This window comes from Caloenas nicobarica, chromosome 27 (genome assembly GCF_036013445.1).
Source record: "Caloenas nicobarica isolate bCalNic1 chromosome 27, bCalNic1.hap1, whole genome shotgun sequence".
NCBI classification, from domain to species: domain Eukaryota; kingdom Metazoa; phylum Chordata; class Aves; order Columbiformes; family Columbidae; genus Caloenas; species Caloenas nicobarica.
In genome coordinates, this window is record NC_088271.1 from 2,527,183 (window position 1) to 2,546,872 (window position 19,690).

Below are 19,690 nucleotides of genomic sequence, written 5' to 3' on the forward strand. Positions count from 1 at the left end.
ATCACCCGGTGCTCTGCTCTGGTTTTTATGATGCCGCTGGAGTTGTGCACTATTCCCCGTGCAGGCACACTCAGTCCTCCTCCTCCTCACCTTCTTTAGCTACAATATGGGGATTTAATCTTCAGAAACCAAATCAAACAGGCTGCCGTGTGCCCAGAAGGTCACCAAAGTTGGACTCTTTTGGATCAAAGAGTAAATTCCCAGCGTGAACGCACAGGGGGCTGAGCACAAGGGCCTGTGGCGAGCGTGACATGGGGACGTGCCGTGTAATCACAACAAGTCACCCCAGATTATCCGGTTTCACCCCCATTTTTTTTTTTTGGGGGGGTGTCACACTGCTTTTTGTACATCTCCCTGTACAAATGGGGCTGGTTTCTCAAAGCCCCATCTCATTACGCAGCCCTGGAGACCGAACCCCCCCCTTGCTCTCCCTTCTCATTAGGCTGAACGGGCACCGCCTAACGAGCCTTTCCTGGTCAGTGACGAGCTGCTCGCCGCCTCCGTGCTGACGAGGCACTCGGGGTGCGTTCCCCGTCCCTCCCGCACCGAGGGACGATGAACAAGCCCGGGGCAAAGTGCAGGGCGGCCAATTCAGCCCCCGGACTGTGAAGCAAGAGGGCAAAAGAGTGACAGAGTGGCACGTTTGTGACGGCTTGTGAGGAAAGGGAAAGGTTGGGGGGCTGCGGACTCGAATCATCGAATCGTTTAGATTGGAAAAGACCTTTAAGGTCGTTGTCCACCATTAAATCGTGTCCCTAAGAACCATGGAAGTTCTGGATCACCGAGGCTGGTCTCTGCGTGGGCTGGTGGGGAGGAAAATGCTTGTGTTTGAGCAAAGAGGGTGAGAGGAGGAGATCAGGGTAAGCTGGGCTCCCAGCTGGGTGCAGAGACCTCAGAACTCCTGTTCTCTGCGCCGTTCGATTCATTATTAAAGGCAGGGATGAAGCGCTGGCTTTCTTGTGCTCTGCTCCTTCTCTCTTCCCCTCACAGATCTGAAGAGGTGTATCCTCTTGGCTCTTCTAAGCACTTAAGGTTTCCAGAACGAATTTAAAGAAAAAAAAATTTAAAAAATAACCCAGTCCCTGAGCTTTCCAAGCCTCTTCTGGAGTGGTTTTATCCTTCCCCACGGCTCTTGGTGCCGTTTCTCATCGCAGCCCTTGAGCGCAGAAACCAACACAGCCCCTTGTATGGAGACACATGTTCGGCTGCACCCTGGACCCCCCCGGCTCCCTCCCGGCCGGTTCTGGCGCTTTAAGGGCGCTGCCCGTTCACTGGCAGCAGGGCCAAAGTCCACGGGCTCCGGTGCGGAGCCGGGGATGCAGCTCCCGGCCGTGCCGGGCGCCCTCGCCCCTTCCCTCCTCGCCATCCCCGTGGCCTTCGGCATCAATGGTGCGACCGCCCTGGCAGAGTGAGTGTGGGGCCGGGATCTGGGGCTGGGACACGGCTCTGGGGCTGGGACACGGTTCTGGGACATGGTTCTGGGACACGGCTCTGGGGTTGGGACACGGTTCTGGGACATGGCTCTGGGACACGGCTCTGGGGTTGGGACACGGTTCTGGGACATGGCTCTGGGACACGGCTCTGGGGTTGGGACACGGTTCTGGGACATGGTTCTGGGACACGGCTCTGGGGCTGGGACACAGCTCTGGGACACAGTTATGGGGCTGGGACACGGGACTGGGACACGGCTCTGATGTTGGGACATGACTCTGGGGTTGGGACACGGCTCTGGGACACAGCTCTGGGGTTGGGACATGGGGCTGGGACACAGCTCTTGGGTTGGGACATGGCTCTGGGACACAGCTCTGGGGTTGGGACATGGGGCTAGGACATGGCTCTGATGTTGGGACACGGCTCTGGGGCTGGGACAGGCTCTGGGGTTGGAACACGGCTCTGGGACACAGTTCTGGGGTTGGGACATGGGGCTGGGACACAGCTCTGGGGTTGGAACACGGCTCTGGGACACAGCTCTGGGGTTGGGACATGGGGCTAGGACGTGGCTCTGACGTTGGGACATGGCTCTGGGGTTGGGACGTAACTCTGGGACACAGCTCTGGGCAATTCCCTCCCCTTTGGTGGAGACCTGTCAAAATCATTGGGGGCAAAGGAGGTTTGACCTGGATCAGGGGAAAAGGGGGTTCACCGTCCAGCTGTGCCCAGGGTGTTTGAGCCCGTCCCACTGTCCCGCAGCAGCCCGCTGGCGCTGATGCTGACAGGGCTGCTGGTGCTCATCGGCCTCTGCTCCATCATCTTCTTCGTAAGCGAAGGGAGCCACTTCCAGGACCCCCTTTTCTGCGGTGAGTCCCCCCCGGGGCGTGGGGATTGATCCCAGGCTGGGGCAGGGAGTGGAGAGCTGGGATTTTGGGGGGGAGCCGTGGGACCCCCTCCGAGCCGGCTCGCTCTGCCGCAGTGTTCGTGGTGTTCTCCTTCACCTCCATCGTCGACTTGATCATCTCGCTGGAGGAGGATGGCTTCATTTCTGGCTTCATGGAGATCTACGTCCGAGAGGTACCATCTCACCCCCCCGCCAGGCTCCCGTACACCCCGGCCGTGCAACCAGCAGCGCCGCGCACCAGGGTCAAGCACCGAAGCTGCTCGTGCTGCAGAGGGACCGCGCACAGGGCAGCCCCAGCTCCTGGGGCATCCTCTGGGGAGGGGTGTGGGAAGGCAATTGCCCCTACCCCAAATGATCCTCTGTCCTCCGGCCGGGCAGGGCGAGCCCTACCTGCGCACGGCTCACGGCATCATGATCTGTTACTGGGATGGCATCGTCCACTACGGGCTCTACCTCGCCATGATCGCAGCCATCGGGCAGAGGTGAGCGGGGACGGAGGTGGGGAGAGCTCGGAGGGTTTTGTAGGGGTGGAATGGTCCTGGATTTTGTGTGGAGGGGAGCTCTGAGCCTGGCGGAGGTGTCTGATCCCAATGTCTCTGCAGAAAGAGCTACAGGAACCTAGGTCTCTTCTGGCTGGGCTCGCTGATGATGAGCATCGTCGTCTTCCTGCTTGGGAACCTGATCGGTACGGGGGTGCCGAGGGGGGCTCCGCATCCAGCCCCTCCTGATCCGTCCAGTGGGTTTGCTCTGTGCCAACCCCATCTGCTCCTTCCCCAGGGAAATACAGCTCCGACCTCAGCCCGTCCTTCCTGCTCAACCTGCCCTACGTCCTCATCCCCGGCTGGGCTGGGCTGCGGCTGTTCCAGCAGCCCCGGGTCCTGCCGTGCCTCAGCCCCGAGAAGGTGAGCTGGGGCAGGGGCTCTGCGGGAGCCTTATCTCCATCCCAGGGCTGGACCAGAGGGTGCAGAGCTGAAAATATGGTGTTTTCTCTCTCCCAGGTTGCAGAAGAGCAACGCAAGCGCCTGTACCAGCGGCCCCAGGACGTGGGGCTGGTCCTGGTCCTGCTCCTCACCGCTGCTTTCACCTTCTTCAGGGGGATGGTGAGTGCTGGGTCCCCACAGGGCGGTCCCGGAGGGGCTGCGGGGGTCCTGGGGAGGGTGCATCTGCCCCATGCCCCCCTCCCCTCCGCTCTCCGCATCCCCAGGTGGTTTTGGACTGTCCTGCCGATTCCTGCTTCAATTACATCTACCAGCATGAGCCGTACCTGCGCGACCCTGTTGCCTACCCCAAAGTGCAGGTGAGTGGGGTCGAGGGGGGGCCGATGCCCCCTGTGCCGCTGGGGACGGGGTGACTCTCTCCGTGTCCCCCACAGATGCTGATCTACATGTTCTACGTCCTCCCTTTTTTCTGCCTCTGCATCTACGGGCTGGTGCTGCCCGGCTGCTCCTGGCTGCCCGACTGGAGCCTGGTGTTTGCCGGCGCCGTGGCGCAGGTGAGAGCTGCCCCACTGCCCTTCCCTGGCTGCGGGGGGACACGCTGCGACCCCGGCACTGGGTTTCTGTCCCAAGGCGGGGGCCGGGGCTGGGAGGACAGATCCGCACCCGCAGCTGCATGTGGAGCAGTTCCCACCGCCGCTGCCCGATAATTACTTTGGCCTCAGTGGATCTTAATGGAGCCGGGGATGAATTTGACAGAAATAGGCTGGAGCGAGGTCTATAGATAGGATGGATGCGCCGGGTGTGCTCCTGCCAAGCACCCTTTGGTGCCGGGTGGGCTGCACTGGGCCAGCCCATCACTGCCCCATCCCACCATGTCACCTCCTGCCCTGTGTCCCCCCAGGCGCAGTTCTCCCACGTGGGCTCCTCGCTGCATTCCCGCACGCCCTTCCCCTACCAGACCCCTGAAGATGTCTGGTGGAGCTTCCTCCTCACCAACATCCTCTACGCGCTGGGTCCCCAGCTGCTGGCCCTGCGCTGCCTGCGCTGCCCGGCGTTCTTCCTGCCTGCCACTCCTGCCAACCTGCGCCTGGGCAAGAAACGCCAGTGACGTGTCCTGCCCGTCCCAGGGGGCTGCTGCCTGTCCCCCCTCTTCCCGCTGCAGCAACAGCCGGAGCAGTCTGAGGGGGGACCTGGCTGGCAGAGCTGTCCCCAGGGATGCTCTGGTCCCCGCCACGGGGTGCACTGGGGGGACCCTAGGGTGTTCTGCGGGGGCATCGCCGCAGCCCACGCTCAGGAGGTCTCGCTGGCAGGGGCTGTGGAAGCCCAGATCCCCCTCCTGGCTGGTCCCTGGGGGCTGTGGGGGCCCCATCCCACCCCAGCGCTCCCACTCACGCCGGAAGGATGCAGGAGCGGGGACCGCGCCAGGAAAATATTGTTTACAAAATAAAGGACAGAGGTTACGGCTTCTGAACCTGTGTCCGTGCTCTGGCCGGGGATGTCACCCCATGCCAGGGGATGAAGCCCCACACAGCGGCCCCCCCAACACCCAGCGGGGTGTGGGGGCTGCGGGGGCTCCTGCTGCCTGGGACAGGCAGGGTGGCGGGGGCAGGGGTGGCCCTGCGTGGGCCCACAGATTGGGGTGCACACGGGTGGGGCTGCACATGGGTGTAGGGGTGCTGGTGGTGGCTCGGGGCTGGCAGGGGGGTTTACCGGACAAAACTCCTTTTACCCCGTGCGTTCCCCGCCCGCAGCCCGGGCCGGGGGCACCGCGGGTACCGGGGGTACCGGGGGTACCGGGGGCCGGTACCGGGCGGGCCGGTGACCTTGGCAAACCGGCGGCCCTGCGCAGCGCCGGGAGCCGGGGCAGGGCCGGGCCGAGCTCTCGGTGCCGCCCCCTGCGCGGAGCCGCACCGGCAGCACCGGCGGCGCCGGGAGCGCTCCTGCGGCCGGGCCCCCCCGCTCCACCCCGCCGGCCGGTACCGGCGCCCGCGGAGACACGGTGAGTGCGGAGCGATGCGGCGGCGGCTCCGCTCGCTGCGGTGCGGCCAAGGGGAGCCCGGACGGGACCCCCGGTACCGGCAGCCCGGGCGGGGGCCGCTCTCGGCGGGGCGGGAGGGGGGACGGTGGTGGCCGGGCCGGTTCCCCCCTCCCCGCGCTGCGCTGCCCGTTCCCGGGCACCGGCGTCCCGCAGCCCCGGGGCTGCCGCCGCAGTGTCCCGCACTGCAACACCGCACCGGCCCCGGCGCTGCCGGCGGGGGCAACCGGGGCGGCCCCGCGCTCCCTGCCCCGAGCGGGTACCGGGACTCCTGGCGGGGGCTTCCCGCCCTCCGACCGGGCACCGGGACACCCGGGGGCGGGCTGCAGTGCTCCCCCAGCCCCACCACCGGCAACCGGGACCCTCGCGGGGGCTTCCCGCCCTCCAACCGGGCACCGGGACCCGCGGGGATGCTGCCCCGCTTCTCTTTCCCAGCACCGGTTACCGGGACACCCGGGGGGGGCTGCCCTGCTCCCCTTCCCCCCAGCCGGGCACCGGGACCCCCGGGGGGGCTTCCCACCCTCCGACCGGGCACCGGGATCCCCGCGGGGGCTGCCCCGCTCCCCCCGCCCCACAGCCGAGCCCCGGTTCCCCTTCCCCAGCCCCACGGGGGGCTCATTCCCGCTGCGGGGGGCGCACACACCCGGTCTGCCCGGCCCGGGATCCGGGGCACCCCCGAGAACACGGGGCTCAGCCCCAGCCCGCAGCGGGGGGGTCACAGCTCCCCAGGGAGCTGGGGGGCTCTGGACCACGTTTCTCTTGGATGTCCCCAGGGAAGAGGGGACAGACCCGGGGGGCTCCAGCAGGCACAGCCCCCTCCCGCACCATCAGTTCAGTTTCCAGATGTGCCAGCGCTGCCATAAATAACTCACGAGATCCGGCGCGGCTGCCATGAAATATTCATCCCGGCTGTAACCGAGCGGGTGAAGCCAAGTTCAGCGCTGGCCGGGGGGTCCCAGCGGGTGGGGGCTGCTCGGTGTGGGGGGCAATGAGTGTCTCTGCTGTCCCCTCAGATGCATCCCCAAGGCCCCTGGGCCGCCGGCTCGGCAGCTCTGCTGCTCCTCATCTCTGTCCTCACCGCTGATGCGCTGCTCAGCTCCCGGGGACGGAAGAAAGTGGTGCATGTCATGGGTGAGTGGGGACGGGGGTCCGTGAGGGGGGGCCTGAGCTGGATCCCTGGGACGGGATGTCCCACAGCCATAGGGCTGTTGGGTTTAACATCTACTAATGCATGATTAGTGTCTTTGGGGCATCCATTGTGTCCCCCCTGCCCTAGCCAGGAGCTGCCCAACCCTCCTAGGGGTTTGCAAAGCCCCAAAAGAAGGAAATTCCTCCCAAAAGTGGTCTCCCCAGCCTGCTTTGTCCCTGCTGCGCATCCCGCCCACGTGCCAGCTTTGCCTGGGCTGGAGGCAGAGGACAGGGACCCCCGTGAGCTTCATGTCCCTTGCAGAGGGTGACAGCGGGGCCGTGGTGGTGCAAACCGCCCCGGGGAAGGTGGTGACGCACCGCGGCGGCACCATCATCCTGCCCTGCCGCTACCACTACGACGTGTCCACCCACGACCCGGCCGAGATCCGTCTCAAGTGGACCAAGGTGACGGAGCCGATGGCCTTCGTGGACGTGTTCGTGGCGCTGGGGAAGGCGCGGCGGGCGTTCGGCAGCTACCGTGGCCGCACGGCGCTGCAGGAGGACGGCGTCGGCGACGCCTCGCTCATCATCCGCAACGTCACCCTGCAAGACTACGGCCGCTACGAGTGTGAGGTCACCAATGAGCTGGAGGACGACACCGGCATGGTCAAGCTGGACCTTGAAGGTAGCGACGCGGAAGGATGGGGACAGGGAACGACCCTGGGTGTCCCCGTGTCCCATGCGGGATGGCCAGGATGTGGTTCCCGGTGCCACGTCCCTGAGTTGGGCTTGGTCCCATTTTTACGGCCAGTTGTTTTTCCTGGCGTGTGCCGTGGTTTATTGCCGCTGTTATTGGCTTTTATTGTTGCTCCAGGTTTACGGGCTGGCAGCTAATAAACGCTGGAGATAGATAGCGGGACGGCCTCGTAAAGCACCGGGGGGGACCGGGACGCAGCAGCAGCGCTGGTGCCACACGCGGCTCCAAACGCACCGGGATGGGCTGCTGCGGCTGGCCATGCTGGGAAAGGGGGAAAAGGGGGGAACCCTTTTTTGGGGGGCTCGGGGGGCACAGCAGCACTGGGACAGGCTCGCTCTGGGGACACCAGTGCTCGCTGAGAGCCCCATGCGGGCACCGCCAATGTCCCCATGTCCCAGAGCAGCAGCACCTGGGGGTGCCGCAGGGGTCCCCACAGTCACAGGGTGGGGGGACTTTGCGGTTCCTGAGCAAAGCCTGGAGCACCCAAACTCCTGGAGCAGAGCTGACAGCAGCTCATCTCCACTGTGCTCTGCACCTGCCCTCGTTCCCCTACTCACCGACCCCATTTGTTGGGTGCAGCTGCAAAATAAGCTGGGGGAGACCCCCCCGCACACCCCAACCTTCCTCTCCATCCTACCCCAGGTGTGATCTTCCCCTACCACCCCCGCCTGGGTCGCTACACCCTGAACTTCCACGAGGCGCAGCAGGCGTGCCTGGAGCAGGATGGCATCCTGGCCTCGCACGACCAGCTGCACCAGGCCTGGCTGGAGGGGATGGACTGGTGCAACGCGGGCTGGCTGCAGGACGGCTCGGTGCAGTACCCCATCTCCCACCCGCGCGAGGAGTGCGGCCGCAAGGACACCCCCGTGGGGGTCCGCAACTACGGCTACCGGCACAAGGAGAGCGAGCACTACGACGCCTTCTGCTTCACCTCCAACCTCAACGGTAACAGCTTGGGGGAAACTGAGGCACGGAGCACGCCGCTCCCCGTTTTGGCTGGGAGGGGTGCGGGGGGTTTCCCACAGTGGTCTGGGAAGAGCAGGACACGGCTCTTTGTGCCTCCCCTGGACACATCAAGAGGGGATTCGGTGCTGGGGACCAGGATCTGGCTTCATGACCCGGTTTTAGCAAGACCCATCCTCCCTGGGCAGGAGGTAATTGCAGCAGCGAAGGGCCCGGGTGATGGATGAGGCCGGGGCCACGCAAGACAGATGGGAGCCGGGGAGGGCTCCTGGGCTCTGTAAATTCCTCCTGGCTGGCAGGGCGGCGCGGGGGGGCTCTGCCGATGTTTATTTAATGGTGGCAGGCAGGATAAATAGCGGGTATAATCACCACGAGGAGCCATCACCACCGTGCAGCCCCCATAAATCTGCCCGCGCCACTGCGGTGGCTCCTCAGAGCCCACCCAGTTGCCTCCTCCAGCACCCCCCAAAAATGTAGAGGTGGGGAGATCTGTGGGGTTTGCACCGCTCAGCCCAGTCTCTGCCCCATCCCACCCGCTGGGTACCGGTGCCGTGCGGGATGCAGGATGCTGCAGCCGGGTCCCCGATCACCCTCGCTTTGTGTCCCCCCCAAAGGCAAAGTCTACTTCTTGAAGACGTACCGCAAGCTGAGCTACGCCGAGGCGGTGCAAGCCTGCAAGAACAACGGGGCGGCCGTGGCCAAGGTGGGGCAGCTCTACGCCGCCTGGAAGATCCAGCTGCTGGACCGCTGCGAGGCCGGCTGGCTGGAGGACGGCAGCATCCGCTACCCCATCGTCAACCCCCGCGCCCGCTGCGGGGGCCGCGAGCCCGGCGTGCGCAACCTGGGCTTCCCCGACAAGAAGTACAAGCTTTTTGGGGTTTATTGCTTTAAAAAAGCTGGTGAGGCTACTCCGGAGAAGGCGCTGGGTGGGGGGAACGCCAATCGGGTGTGAGGCTCCCCCACGCCGGGAGCAGCCCCAGATTTGGCTGGGGATTCCCCCCCCATGTGTGGGGTTCCCCGGTGTCGCTGCCTTTGGGGATGCGGCAGCGTGGGGAGCTGCGGGCAGCCCCTGTGTTGGACTGGGAGAGGTGCCCACGCGATGCCGGCGTGGGCTGCGGGCAAAGCCCGGTGCCGCTTGGGGAAACTGAGGCAGCGGGAAGGGAAGGACCTCAGTAGCCTGGCTGGGAGCCCACACTCGGGTCCAGGGCTGGCTCCCCAGCTCGTTGCTGTTATTGCTTATCGACCAGCCTATTGCATGTGCTAACAGCCCCCCCAAAGCAAAGCTGGCTTGAGCCTCCTGTGTCCTCACCCTCCTGTCCAGGGTCCCCAGTTCCGCGCTGTCCCTGGGGCCACACGTGGTACTGAACCCCCCCGGGAGATGCCACAAGCAACTGGCATCATGGGACCTGCCACAGGCTCCCCCTTTGTCCCCAAAACCCCACCTTGGTGCTGGGCAAGGACTGGGGGCATTGGGCTTGGCTTTGTGCAACATGGGCAGCCAGGGGGGCACCCGCAGCCCCTCCAGCACCCGCATGTACCCATTTGCCACCGGCCACCCCACAGGTGCCGGGTGAGCCGGTTGGCCTCGTGCCGTGATCCCGGGGCTGCGGCAGCTCCTCGGCGCTTGGCTTCGTGCAGAAGCAGCCGGTGCTGGGAGCAGGGAGGTGCTGAGGGGGCACCGTCCCCTGCGCTCCCCCCTCGGCTGAGCACCGGCTCGAGGCTTCGTGCAGCCCTGGCACTCGCTGGACGTAGATGAAATAAAAGCTTCGGCTGCTTTTTGAGAGCTGAGCTGGGCTCTCGTGTCTCCTTCACTGGTGCCACCCTTGAGGGGCATTTTGGGTGCAAGGGGACCCTCAGCTGCCCTGCGCTGTGGGCTGCCCCCCCTGCAGCTCTTCTGTGTCCCCCCATTCCAAGCCTTGGGGTCCCTGTGCCTGGAGCTGGGCACATTTGGAGCATCCCAGCTGCAGCATCCCCATGGGGTTATCGGGACCAGATCCAGGGCTGCAGCATCAGCAGAACCACCTTGGTGCTGGCAGCAACCGGGAACCAGCGCGGGGACAGCAGGATATGGTTGGGGACCCCGGGGTTCCCCATGCCAAAGGGGGGTCAGGGCTTCCTCTGCACCCAGCGCAGCTGAGCACAGTCCATCCATCACCTTTACTGGTGATAATAAACGGCTGCTGGGATGTGACACCACTGGGAGGTGGCTGTGGGGACCACGGGTGCCAGCAGAGCCCCAGATGGTGGCTGTCACAGGCTGACGGACAGTGGTCCCCAGCCAAGGGACTGTCCCCAGGCTCCCCGTATCCCCCTGCCCCCAGGAAAGCACAGGGTCAGGGCTGCTCAACTGTTAAAAAAATTTATTAAAATGTCCAGCAGTACAGAAAGGCAGAGTCAGAAATGGCACGGGGAGGTGGGGGGGGGGGGTCGGGGAGGGGGTTCGGGACACGGCGGTCACGTCGCAAACAGCAGAGATCAGAAAGCGCCGTACGCACACACACACACACACGCCAACTCCGACGGGGACCCGACAACGAACGGGAAGGGGGAAAAAATAAACCAACCCAAAACCGGGCGGCAGAGGGGGACACCGGCCCTGGTGGCATCGTCCCCCACCCATGCCAGGCAGGGTCCCTGTGCCGACTGCAAGGACACTGGGGCAGGGGGATGGAGGAGGCTGCTAAAAAACCAGAGTCACCCCGGGCCAGCGAGACACGCCGGCCGAGGTGGGAGATGAGGGGGGCTGGCAGATTCACCCCCAAATTTGGGGAGGGGGCCAGAGCCGAGCCCGGGAACAGCCCTCGCGCAGGGATGGGGAGTCCCTGTGTGGGGTTGGGGGGCTCGACCCCGGGACGGGGGGGCTGAGCGTGGGGCATGCGGGGAGGGCTGGGGACGCACACGCAGCCGCCCCCGCCGGATCCTATTCCCTACGGGGCGAAAGCCAAAGGGGGGTTATAAAAGAGAAGGGGGGGGCGGGGTGGGAAAGGGGTGGGAAATGTCACCGCATCCCGTCGGGGACCCTTGTGCTTCCTCGTCCCCCGGCTCTAGAAGTAGTGGCCCTCGTCCATGCCGTGCAGGCGCAGGTGCGGGCGGTGTTTTCGCCGCTCCTTGCGGGGTTGGTGGTGGTGGTGGTGACCGTGGGGGTGGCTGTGACGGTGACGATGGTGACGCCGCCCTCGGTGCGACCGCCTGGCTAACGGGGGGGCAAGGGAGGGGACCCGGAGGGGGGTCAGGGACCGTGGCCCCTTAGATGAAGCCTTGACTCCCCCCCTTCCCGCAACCCCCCCGTTCCCACTAACGTTTTGTGCAGAGGATTTTGGGCCGGTCCCACTTGCCGGTGACGTGGCACTTGATGGTGGGGACGTGGCGCTGGGTGAAGCCCTCGTGGCACTGGTAGCGCACGCTGGAGTGGATGCTGTACTTCTCCTTCTTCTTCCCCACCACGAAAGCGTTCGCTACCTCCGGGGGGGGCCCGCACAGCACTGGGGAGGGGGACAAACCCCTGTCACCCCCCGTCCAGCACTGGGAGGGGACAAGGGGACACCCTGCCAATGCCAGAGGAGCGGTGGTGGTTGGCTTTACAAGGGGCTCCTCCACCGGTGTTGTGTTCCCCAGGATTTACTTCGTTAATTAATGGCCTTATCGGGGCGAGCGCATCGTTAAGATGCAGGCGGCGGGTGAGGGCTGCGTGCAACGAGCAGCTGGAGGTTAATCTAACTTTCAGGATAAGGAATGAGAACTTAATAGTTTTAATGGTGGCAAATTAAACAAATTAAAGTGGAGAGGGAAGAATTGACTGTGGGACCAAAAAAAGGGAAAAATGGAGATTAAGGACAGCTGCTGGAGATTTGCGGGATGAGGGGCTGGGAGAGGGCTCCTGAGGATGAGGAGGTGCCTGAGGATGAGGGATGGGGATGGAGATGCTGGGAGCTGTGGGAGAGGGATGCTGGGGGATGCAGGATGGGGGTCCCGGGGGCTGTGGGATGGGGACACCAGGGCAGGTGGTACCTGTGCCTTTCTTGCAGATGTAGGGCAGGTTGTAGTTGCAGGGCACGTCGTTCCACTTGCCGATCTCGTGGGACACCAGCACCACGCAGTCCTCGCCGCCCGCAAAGAAGTTGTCGGGTTGGTTCTCCCGCCAGTTCTCGTATTGCTGGTGGGACACGAGGAGGTGAGACCCCCTGTGCCCCCCCACACACAGCCCGAGCCCCCCGCTGCACCCCCAAGGCTCTCACCAAGCCGGTGTTGTCAGTCCACTGGAAATCCTGCTCCACGATCCGGTCATTGAGCCCAATCCAGGTGTTTTCATGCCCAAAACCTACGGAGAGAAGCACCCACGGCTCGCACGGTGAAGGTGAGGAGCACCCAAGGGTGCCGATGCTTGGGGAGCTGGGGGGACGGGGTGTCGCCCCCGCACCGTTGATGAAGCCGTGCTCCTCCGGCGAGTGGATGCTGGTGAGGTGGCCGGCGCGGCGGCGGCAATCCCGCTCCGCGTCCTCCCAGGAGCGCCGGCGGGCAAAGTAGCGGTAACAGTGACCTTGGAACTTGTGCCAGTTGTGGTCGCAGCCCTCGGTGTCTGTGGGGATGTGGGGACGCTGAGGGGTCCCCAGCGCCCGCAGCTCCTGTGTCCCCTCCCCAGCTTGTCCCCAAAGGGACAGCAGCTGGGCGGTGTCCCCACGGGGGTCTCAGGCGGGGAGGGGGGGACGTCGGGGGTCTGCGCTCCCCACCTTTCTCGCAGCGGCTGCCGCCGTAGCTGGGCAGGCAGAGGCACACGAAGGCGTTGACCTCGTCGATGCAGGTGCCGCCGTTCTGGCAGGGGCTGGACAGACAGTCGTCGATGTCTGCGGGGGACACGCCGGGAGCTGCGGGGGCGTGGGGACCCCCCGCCACCACCACCACCCCCCAGCCCACCACAATGACCAAGGATGGGGGGACGGAGCGAGATTTAGACCCACAGCCCCATTCCGTCCATGCTGGGGGTGGGGATGCTGCAGGGCCCGATCCTGCCCTGGCACAGGGGGTGTCCCGGCACGGGGGGGGCTCCGGCCGCTCACCGATCTCACAGTTCTCCCCGGTGAAGCCCGGGACGCAGCTGCAGCCGCAGACGGTGCCGTTGGCGCGGGAGGTCCCGCCGTGCAGGCAGGGGTTGGTCTGGCAGGGGTCAGCGGGGACTGCGGGGGGGACGGGAGCCCTGAGATGGGGTTGCGGGGGGACAGGGGCCACCCACCCCCATCCCCACCAGGACCCAGCGCCTGGCCCTGCCCCGGTGCTGCCGCATGTTAACCGTGAGGCCTTTTCCCCCAGCCAGGGCTCTCACATTAAATATATTTGTTGCCATATGCCCCCCCCCGCCAGCAGCCGCCTCTCCAGCTATTAACATTATTAGCAACTGCAAATATTTAATATTTTAAAAGACACTTTCCCAGCGCACATTAATCTTTCGCCTCCCTTTGAAAATCCCAGGTCCCGCTCCCAGCCCATCGGAGCTGCCAGCAATTCCCCAGGGAGGAAATTTGGGGAAAATGACAGACCCCCCCCAAAAAAACCCTCCACCTTAAAACCAGCCCCATGCTGTGCCTGCCTGGAGGGGTCAACCTCCAAGTCCTCCTGCCCCCCAGCCCTGTCCCCAGTGTCCCCCCTGCCCCATAGCCCTGTCCCCCTGCACCCACCAGCTCTGGGTGCCCCCAGGACCCCGACCCCCCGCACCGCGCTCACCGTGCCGGCTGCCGTTCTCGGGGCCCCCCCACGCCAGCAGCTCCTCGCCGCTCCCGCTGTCCATATCCAGCAGCGGGGACCCCCCCGGCCCCCCCAGCTCTGCCACCATGGAGGGCTCGAAGAGTGGCCCTGCGCTCGGGGACTCGGGGGTCTCCGGCACCCATGGGTGGGGGGCAGTGGGTGACGGCCAGGGGCTGCGGGTGGCTGAGCTGGGGGATGTGGGGGGCTCCCCTGCCTTCGTCTCCCCAGAGGCATCATCATCCTCATCCCCGGGGGCTGTTGGTGCATGGCTGGGGACACGCGGAGGGCTGGTGGGGGCCGGGAGATGTTCTGCTCCCCCCAGCTCCGGCGCAGCGCGGCTGGGGGGCTGTGGGGCCGCGGGGGCGAAGCCTGCGGACCCCTCCTCAGCCGCTGGCTCCAGCATCTCCACCGGCTGCTCGGTGACAGCCTGGGGGGTCACCTCAGTGGCCATGGGGGGAGGCGAAGGCGAGGGGATGTCCTGTGCTGGGGGGGACAAGGCTGAACCCTTCCCGGCACCCCCGTCCCCAGGCAGCTGCTGGTGGCCGGGCTGATGGGGGGCCGTGGGGTTCAGCCCCCCCTGGGGCTGGGGAGCAGCTGCCTCAGTGGGGCTGGGGGTGGGGGGGAGCCCCACGGAGGGGACAGGTGGGTGGAAGAATGTCACCGCTTTCCTCTGCCTCTCCAGCGAGCCATCGCCCGGGGCCCCGCTGCTGTCACCCCCGTCCCCACGCGGCTGCGGGGACATCTCGGGGCCCTCGGCCACCAGCGGGGCTGGGGGAAGGGGGGGCCGCGCAGGGACGGAGCCACCGTCCTCCTGGGAGGGGGTGTCCCCGGAGAAGTCCTCAATGGCATCGGTGGGTGGCTGGGGGGAGTCCCCGCGGGCGCTGGGGACGCGGGGCTGAGCCCCGGCTGTGGTGACGTCCCGGTGGCCGAGAGGCGCGGAGGCAGGCGGGGATGGGGACAGCAGAGGGGGTGTCCGTGGGGGCCCCCTGGGATGGCCGGGGGCTGTGCGGGGGCTCCACCGCGGTGAATCCTTCTGTAGCGAGGGGGACACCGGGGCAGTGGCCGGTGTCATCAGCTCTGCAAGAGAGGGCACAGTCGAGGGGTCCCCAAGCCAGCGCAGCCCCCCCAGAGCCCCCCAAGCCGCTTTTGGGCATCACTTACCGAGGCCAATCTCCTCCTCCACCGTGTTGGAGGGCAGGTGGGTTCCCCCCAGCGGGGGGGTCTCGGTGCCGGGGATGCTCCACGTCTCCACCGCGTTGGCCGCAGCCCCTGTCACCTCCAGCGCCAGGACAGGGGCCTGGGTGACTGTCCCCAGCAGGTCCTCAGCCACTATGGGGTCCCCAGTCATCACTGTGGGGTCCTCAGCTGCTACCGTGGGGTCCCCAGTCACCATGGGGTCCCCAGCTGCCACCGTGGGGTCCCCAGTCACCATGGGCTCCCCAGCTGCCACTGTGGGGTCCTCAGCCACCGAGGTGTCCCCAGCTGTCACCGCGGGGTCCCGGCTCTGCCGCTGCAGCTGGAAGTAGCGTCCGTTCAGCCCGGGGTAGCTGCTGCGCCTCGGGGTGCGGGTGCTGGCCAAAGGGGTGCTGGGGGTCCCTGCTGCCATGCCAGGGACTGTCCCCAGCCCCGCCGAGGCGGTGACGTGCTCCTGGGCTGGGCTTTGGGACTGCGGCACCGCTGGGGGCTCCTTGGGGTCAGAATCTTCTCGCCCCGTTGGCACTGGGCTGGCGCTGGATGGATCCCACCAGGAGCTCAGCGGCACCTGGTCCACCGCGTTGAGAGCTTCATCCTCGCGGGGCCACGCTGGCGAGGAGCCCGTGGCGGGGGCCGGGGACGTGCCACCAGCCACCGGCGCCTGCGACGGCGCAGTCCCGGGGAGGTCACCACGCTGTGCCGTGGGGCTGATGCTCGCCGGCCGCAGCTGCTCATCCCCATCCTCGCCCGGCCCCGTGAGCCCCGGCTGCGGCAGGAGGCCGGAGCGGTCGCGCTGGGTGTCCCCCGACGTGCCTGGGTCCTCGCCGTGCTCCACCAGCACGTTGTCACTGCCCAGTGGGTCGGGTGCGGGTGGCACCAGCTCCTGCGGCTCCTGCTGCCCCATGGCCACGTGCACTGCGGTGACACCACGAGCATCAGCCGTGCTGGCGGCCGTGGGACCAAGGGACAGGACAGGGACCCGGGGCACAAATGGGGACCCACATTCCCTCTTGGGGCTCGGTACCCAGCACCGTATCCCCCAGGCTCGCACTGTGCCGGGGTGACGCACGGAGCTGGGCCCCCTCCCAACACAGCCTGTCCTCATTTATCTCATTAATTCCCCAATTAAATATTCATCCGCAGCAATTTTCCTGGCCGTGCCCACCGATTCCCAAGGGAATAAGGGCCAGGGGCTGGTGGGAGATCTGTGGCAGGACACGGTGCTGGCACCACAGCCAGTCCCTTACCTTTGTAGCAGTAGGCGTCGAATTTGGAGGCAGCAGAGGGGAAACCGGTGCGGTTGGGGAACTGGTAGAGGGTCCTGACGCCGGAGGCTTCGCCGCCGCATTTCCTGCGCGGGAGCCTGATGGGGTAGCGGACGCTGCCGTCGGCCAGCCAGCCCGGGTCACACTGGTCCAGGCCATCACGCCACGCCAGGTAGAGCTGCCCCGTGGTGGCTAACGAAGCCCCCCGGCTCCGGCAGTGCCGCCGGGCCCCCTGCCAGGTGAACCGTCCCGGCACCGTGGCATAGAACACCGTCCCTGCAAGACAGCAGAGCCCGTTGGGGATGGAAAGCTGTGACGGTCCTGGCGCTTGTTCCTGGGGGGCAGAGCCCGACCCCCCCCGGCTCCAAGCTCCTTTCAGGCAGGTCAGAGATCAGAAGGTCTCCCCTCAGCTCCTGTTCTCCAGCTGAACCCCCAGCTCCCTCAGCCGCTCCCATCACACTTGTGCTCCAGCCCCTTCCCCAGCTCCGTTCCCTTCTCTCAACTCGCTCCAGCACCTCAGGCTCTTTCTTGGTGTGAGTGGAGCTGCCCGCGCTCCCAGCCACTGCCACCTCCCTGGAGCGACGTCCCCTGGCACCTACTCGATGTCCCCTGGCACCCACCCGATGTCCCCTGCACTCACCCGATGTCCCCTGCGCCCACCCGATGTCCCCCGCGCCCACCCACCCGGCCCGGCGCGCACCCAGCCATCGCGGCACCGCTTGCCTCGCAGCTCCCGGGCGTAGCAGTAAACGTCGTACGGTTCCCCGGGCTCCCTCCGGCCGTAGCTGCGGATGCCGGGGAGGCTGTTGCGGTCTCCATAGCAGCCGGGCCGGGAGAGCGTGATGGGGTACCTGCGGAGAGGGGCACGGGGGGCTCTCAGCACCGTGCTGAGCCGTGCCTGGCCGGCAGCCCACGCCGCACACCCACCGCACGGTCTGGTCGGCTAGCCAGCCAGCATCGCAGTTGTCATAGCCGTCCTCAAAGGCAGCCTGGAGGTGCTGGGGTGAAGCGATGACGGCGGAGTTGTCCAGGCAGGCGCGGCGGGCAGCGGGGAAGGTCAGGGCATAGCGCTCGCCCGCCGGGCGGTAGTGGAAGACAACGCCTGGAAGGGCAGCAGATGGCACAGCTGGCACAGGGGTTGCACAGCTTGCAGAAGGTGCAGGGCTTGCACGGGGCCTAGGGAGTGCAGGGCTTGCATGGGGTGCATGAAGTACGTGGGGTGTGCAGCCTGCATGGGGTGCACGGCTCGCCTTGGGTGCACAGCTTGCACAGCTTGTATAGGGCGCACAAGATATATGGGGTGCATGGAGTGCATGAGGTGCACAGGGTGCAGAGAGTGCGAGAAGTACATGGGGTGCATGGCTTGCATGGGGTGTGCAGTTTGCACGGGGTGCACAAGGCGCACGGGGTACACAGCTCACATGGCTTGTACAGGCTGCACAAGGTGCATGGGGTGCACACCTTGCACAGGCTGCACAAGATACACGGGGTGCACACCTTGCACAGGCTGCACAAGATACACGGGGTGCACACCTTGCACAGGCTGCACAAGATACACGGGGTGCACACCTTGCACAGGCTGCACAAGATACATGGGGTGCACACCTTGCACAGGGTGCAGAGCTTGGACAAGACGCACACCCCCAAAGGGCACTTCTGCCTCCTCCCCGCCGTACCCGCAACACCCCCGCAGCTCTCTCAGCCGTGCCACCCCACCCGGCTCACCCGTCACCTCCAGCGGCAGCAGGTCCTGCTCATCGTCGATGCCGGCCACCACCTCGCAGCGGTACAGCCCGCCGTCGCTGGCGCGGGCGCTGCGCAGCAGCAGCGTGGCATTGGCGCGGTCGCGGGGGTAACCGGGCAGCGACACCCGCCCCTCGTAGGCTTTCACCACCTTCACCACGTTGTCCTTGGCCACCAGGATGGGGACGTCCTCCCTCTGGCCGGTGGCCGAGCGCACTTTGCTCCATTTGACGCGGGGAGGGTCGGGGGGCTCGTTGGGCCCCAGCGAGGCGGAGGGCTGGAGCAGGAAGAGGCAGGGGAGGGCCACGGGCTCCCCCAGCCCCACGCGCACGGGCCGGTGCTGCACTCGGTTGATGTGGATCACCTTCCCATCGTCCTGGGAGCCTGCGGGGAGAGGCGCCCAGATACCACGGGGATGGGCGGCGGGAGCTTCTGCACGGCTGGGGGCATTGCAGAGGTTTGGGGGCTCTGGACAGAGCACCCCTGAGCCCCCCCAAGGAAGACTATGAAGCAGGACGATGTGCAGCTTCCCCAGCCAGTGGCTGGAGAGTGACTTTACCAGTTAAATCTGCCTCACCAGGGCTGAAACCCTGGAGTCCCTGTTCCCCCCAGGATGCTGCCGGGCTGCAGTCGCTGCTCTGCACCCATGGGGACACCAGAACCCCGCTCCGCACCCGCAGAGCTGGACCCTTGGCCAATGCCTCAGTCCCATCCAACACCAGTGACACCAGCGGGAAAGCCAGCCCCACACTGGGACAGCGATTGTGACCTTCTCTTCCTCCTCCCGCACTAATCCTGTCCCAGCCCCCAGCTCCGCAAATCCCCCAACTCTCAGGAACTCTGGGGACGGCCACTAATCCCCACCTGGCACCGTGTCCCCCCCTGCATCGCACCCCAAGCCCTTTGGACACGCAACCCCCCCCCGTGCAGCAGGATAGCACAATGTCCCCACCCCCAGGGATGGGGGGGACAGGGGCTCTCTCACTCAGGGACACGGCAAATCCCTGGGGGGCTCAGCTCCATGGTGGGGAGGGGGCCAGTGGGATTAAAGATTAACGGTCAGCGGGGATTCCAGCACAGGGGGGGGATGTCCACGGTCGCCTGGGGGGCTTCTCCCTCACTAATCCCCCGCAGCCCAGGGCAGGGAGGGATGGGGGGCGGGGCAGCTGGTTATTATTCCCCCTGACTATTTATTACGGCTGATATAGTTCATTATTTGCTGCTGTTTACTGTTATGGACTAATTAGCGCCGGCGGCACTTACCCAGGACGGCGATGGGGAGGAGGGAGAGCCCGAGCAGGAGCCAGCAGCCGGCATCCCCCATCACATGGACCATCCTTGACCTGCAACAGGAGCAGGGGGGTGGGACATCGCTGCTTCCTGCTCCCGGTGACACCCTCGGGCCATAAATCACCATGGGAAGAGCAGGATTAGCCCCAAAATGCCATCAGCCCCGAGGGACTTTGATGTCACCCTCGGTGTGGGGTCGGGATGGAGGACGCGGTGCCACCCATTGAGTTTTGGTTGGAAAAGCCCCTCGAGCTCATGGAGTCCAACCATTACCCACCTCCGGCACTACCCCATGTCCCTGAGAAC

General features: G+C 65.8%; 3 protein-coding genes across 4 annotated transcripts; 2 read left to right on the forward strand and 1 right to left on the reverse strand.

Moving 5' to 3' along the window:
• The first annotated feature begins 1,316 nt into the window (after positions 1-1,316).
• On the forward strand, positions 1,317-4,381 carry TM6SF2 (transmembrane 6 superfamily member 2). Of its 2 annotated transcripts, none has more exons than XM_065652677.1 (10): positions 1,317-1,408; positions 2,191-2,297; positions 2,411-2,508; positions 2,714-2,817; positions 2,938-3,020; positions 3,113-3,237; positions 3,334-3,435; positions 3,540-3,632; positions 3,708-3,827; positions 4,175-4,381. In XM_065652677.1, the coding sequence occupies exons 1-10, from the start codon at positions 1,317-1,319 to the stop codon at positions 4,379-4,381; spliced, it is 1,131 nt and encodes a 376-aa protein (XP_065508749.1). The 2 variants fall into 2 exon arrangements, with proteins under 2 accessions (XP_065508749.1, XP_065508750.1); XM_065652678.1 differs by having other exon boundaries at positions 2,194-2,297.
• Positions 4,382-6,321: 1,940 nt separating this feature from the next.
• On the forward strand, positions 6,322-9,108 carry HAPLN4 (hyaluronan and proteoglycan link protein 4). Its single transcript, XM_065652690.1, has 4 exons — positions 6,322-6,439; positions 6,759-7,121; positions 7,836-8,138; positions 8,771-9,108. Exons 1-4 carry the CDS (start codon positions 6,322-6,324, stop codon positions 9,106-9,108), a joined length of 1,122 nt encoding a protein of 373 aa, XP_065508762.1.
• A 2,092-nt stretch (positions 9,109-11,200) lies between these two features.
• On the reverse strand, positions 11,201-19,430 carry NCAN (neurocan). Its single transcript, XM_065652721.1, has 15 exons — positions 19,358-19,430; positions 18,077-18,478; positions 17,279-17,453; positions 17,075-17,202; positions 16,317-16,627; positions 15,361-15,975; positions 15,054-15,252; positions 13,872-14,969; positions 13,211-13,327; positions 12,884-12,997; positions 12,574-12,732; positions 12,392-12,474; positions 12,165-12,309; positions 11,456-11,638; positions 11,201-11,349 (listed from the first exon to the last, which is right to left on the reverse strand). Exons 1-15 carry the CDS (start codon positions 19,428-19,430, stop codon positions 11,201-11,203), a joined length of 3,951 nt encoding a protein of 1,316 aa, XP_065508793.1.
• Between the last annotated feature and the right edge of the window lie 260 nt (positions 19,431-19,690).